This window comes from Bison bison, unplaced genomic scaffold (genome assembly GCF_000754665.1).
Source record: "Bison bison bison isolate TAMUID 2011002044 unplaced genomic scaffold, Bison_UMD1.0 scf7180017864518, whole genome shotgun sequence".
NCBI classification, from domain to species: Eukaryota; Metazoa; Chordata; class Mammalia; order Artiodactyla; family Bovidae; genus Bison; species Bison bison.
In genome coordinates, this window is record NW_011495071.1 from 20137834 (window position 1) to 20141311 (window position 3478).

Consider the following 3478-nt stretch of genomic DNA (forward strand, 5'->3'; position numbering starts at 1 on the left):
TCTTCACTCTCCTCTTTTACTTTCATCAAGAGGCTCTTTAGTTCCTCTTCACTTTCTGCCATAATGGTGGTGTCATCTGCATATCTGAGGTTATTGATATTTCTCCCGGCAGTCTTGACTCCAGCTTGTGCTTCTTCCAGCCCAGCGTTTCTCATGATGTTCTCTGCATGTAAGTTAACTAAGCAGGGTGACAATATACAGCCTTGACATACTTCTTTTCCTATTTGGAACCAGTCTGTTGTTCCATGTCCAGTTCTAACTGTTGCTTCCTGACCTGCATACAGGTTTCTCAAGAGCAAGGGTTTATTGCAGGCGCCAGGAAAGGGAGTGGGAGACAAACCTCAGATCCTGTCCAACTTGGTCTTCCTTTTAAAAGGCAAGAACAAAGAGGCTGAGGTTAGGGCCTTTCCTAGTGCTCCAGTGCTTAGGACTCTGTGCTTTCACTATATGGGGTTTGGGTTCAATCCCTGGTTGAGAACTAAGATCCCACATGCCATTTGGTGTGGCCAAAAAAAAAAAAAAAAATACTGGGGTTAATCATTGCCTTGTGACATTTGTTAATCACAGTTTCAGAAGTCAGGATGTCTAAGGTTTCTGAGTCTTTGGCCAGCTGATCTTGGGGAGGGGATGATCTGTTAGCTCATCTTGCCCTGGAGAAACAACCTGAGTGCTTTAAGGATGCTATCCACAGGAGCACTTGCAGTCCTCTGACTCTGGTTGATTAGTGTTCAGATAGCACAGGATTGAGCTCAAAAGGGATGAGAAAGGGAAAAAAGAATTTTTAAAAATGTTCTACCACTGTTAAGATTTATGTCTGCTTTATCTTTACTTATTTATTTTAAATTTTTTGGCCACACTGCTCAGCATGTGGGATCTTAGTTCCTCAACCAGGGATTGAACCTTCACCCTGTGCAGTGGAAGTGCAAAGTGTTAAACCACTCGACTGCCAGGGAATCCCTGGGAAAAAGAAGATTTTAATAGGTTAATCATAAACTCAGCAGGGGGATTCAGTTTTAGGGGGACTAAACATGTAAACACTAACTGACATGTAAACACTGATACTCTTTGTGTGTGTGTGTGTCCTTTCAGAGAATTTTTTTTAGCTCATGCTCATTGGAAGGGTGATTGGGAAAAAAATGTTTAATGAGGCTCATTAGGAGGGTGATAATGAACAGAAAGGTCAAGATGCTGATCAAAGAGAATGTGTGCAGCACTGATAATTTGCTGGTGTTTCTGAGGAGAGGAGAGTGGAGGTCAGGATAAAAACCTGGCTTCCATGGCACCACTGTCGTGGGCTATCATGACCAGCTTGTACTCATATGGCTTTCTCATTTTAACTGTCAGGTGAGGGGCAGAAGAAAGTTAGTCTCCTCCCACGTTCCCCAGTCTCTCCCTCCCTCCCCTGAACTGGACTCAGCTTGTGGAACTTGAGGGCTAGCTGCTTCTCAGATACCCAGAATCCCGGCAGCACAGGATGCCAGATCTGGAGGGCCCTGCCTTCCTGTCCTTTTTATTTTTCACATCACATACCAGAACCAAGGCCACCTGTTCGGTCATGGAGTAAAACTGACTCTCTGGACCTGTGTTCCTTCTGCTCCCCCAGAGGATCAGTGATTGAAAAGGCACAGCTGGTGCTGGGAGATGACTTTAAAGACAAGTGTCTGTTCTGTGAAGTCTGTTTCTTACTACCCATTGACTAGAGTGGAATGTGAGTTGATGTTGGGAATGATGTGATCCCCTGCATGGCTGCAGAGGGAGAGCAGGGAGAAGGTCATTCTGGTGGACAAGTGGAGGAAGGGATTTGGTTTGACTCATCAGAATTCTTTCCAAGTCTCTGCCACCATTTTTGTGGTCTTGGTCAAGATCATGAACTATTCTGGGCCCCCCTCTTTTTTTTTTACTTTATAGATCTGTAAATTAGATACATCAAATTAAGGTTACTTTCAAATCTAGTAAGCTACAGGAGTCAGTACTTGACAAGGTGAGACATGTTTGAGGATTTCTTTATTCAGTAATTAGACCTCAGTGTTGGATCATTACAATTGTCAAGAATTAAGTGGTGACATTGGTGGTTTTGTACAGAGTAGGACCACATCCCAGGCACTCTTCTTCCAGTACTGAGAATGATATTTTTTTCTTTCCTTCACTGGGATATCTTTTTCACCAACACCTGGAATTCTTCGAAACTAACTTCTCCATCTCCATTCTTGTCTAGTTCTTCAAAAAGCTCATCGAGGGTGCTTGGACCCTGGTTTTAGACAAAAAAGAGGGAATAGAAAAGGGGGAGAAACAAATCAGTTACTGCTGCACATTAAATTAGACACCACGTCTGTGTTCCAAGAAGGCAACTGAGTTTTCAGTCACATGTTACTGACAGTGAGAGATGAAAAAAAAAAACTTTAGTTGTAGCATTGCTTCATGTCACAGAGCTGACTACCACCCCCATTTAAAAAAAAAACAACCAACTATATCACATTTATTATTTTGAAATTAATAATGTATATTTTAAAATATTTGGTTTCCTTTGTAATCTAAATCATTCTTTTGAGAAGTCCCAGGGCTTCACTTGGCTGCTGAGGGGCCCTGCTCTGAGGTTTCCCTGGGAGCTAGGTCGGCATCCAGCTCCAGGGCTGAGCCAGCATATGACCAGGGGCTTGCTGTGGGCCAGCTCTATGACAAAGCTTTTCCTTAGCCTGTGTAATTCTCCCAGCTGCCTTGTAGGGGAGATCCACATTACGGATGGGGAAACAGGCTTTGAGACGACTTGCCCAGGGCTCCCAGCTGGTAAGAAGGGGATTGGGGTTCAAACATTGACTCTAGAGCTCAACCCCTTGATTAGCAACCATCCCATTTTTTCCCCCAAATCGTGTGTTGCAGCCCACTTCTACGCAAGGTGACTTTGGCTCAGTGGTTCTTACACCAGGTAGGCAGGCTTGCTGACCTTAGTAAACCCAAGGTGATTGGTGGTCTTACTCCCAGAGCTTCCAGTTCACTAGGCTTGGAGTCAGATCTGAGACTCTATATTTCCAACAAGTTCCTGGGCAGTGCTGATGCTGAGAACCAACCACTCAGAGAACCACTGCTTGTTATCAAAACATCAGATCGTGTTCAGCCCGACTCCCTTTCGTCTCCTGGTATTGCTGTAGTGACTTAAGCAGACTTAATTTTGTCTTTGCTGTAGGGGTGGAAAAATTTCCCTCCTTCCCTTCTGGGTTCTTTGGCTGGTCTATTGATTAAATTGACACAGACAGATTAACAGGAGAAAAACAAGTTTAATTATATAACGTATGGGGTACCCATAAAAATTTGAGACCCAAAGGGCAACCAAGTAACTGAGGCTTATATAACATCCTGAGCTAAGGATACAAAGGGAAGGAAGGCCATTCATAGGAAGGCAGAGATGTCTGGAAAACAAAAGTTTAGCCTGTTATACATTTCTAAGGAAAAAAGGAATCTATAGCAAGAGCTCTCTTCCTGG

The 3478-nt window shown here is 43.7% G+C and overlaps 1 protein-coding gene across 1 annotated transcript in view; it reads right to left on the reverse strand.

The window, feature by feature from the left end:
- Positions 1 to 1987: 1987 nt before the first annotated feature.
- Positions 1988 to 3478, reverse strand: part of S100G (S100 calcium binding protein G) — a 4109-nt gene continuing 2618 nt past the window's right edge. Inside the window, exon 3 of the mRNA XM_010830629.1 lies at positions 1988 to 2248. Coding sequence (XP_010828931.1) covers positions 2144 to 2248 — 105 coding nt within the window. The 3' untranslated portion in view covers positions 1988 to 2143. The remainder of the gene's footprint in view (positions 2249 to 3478) is intronic.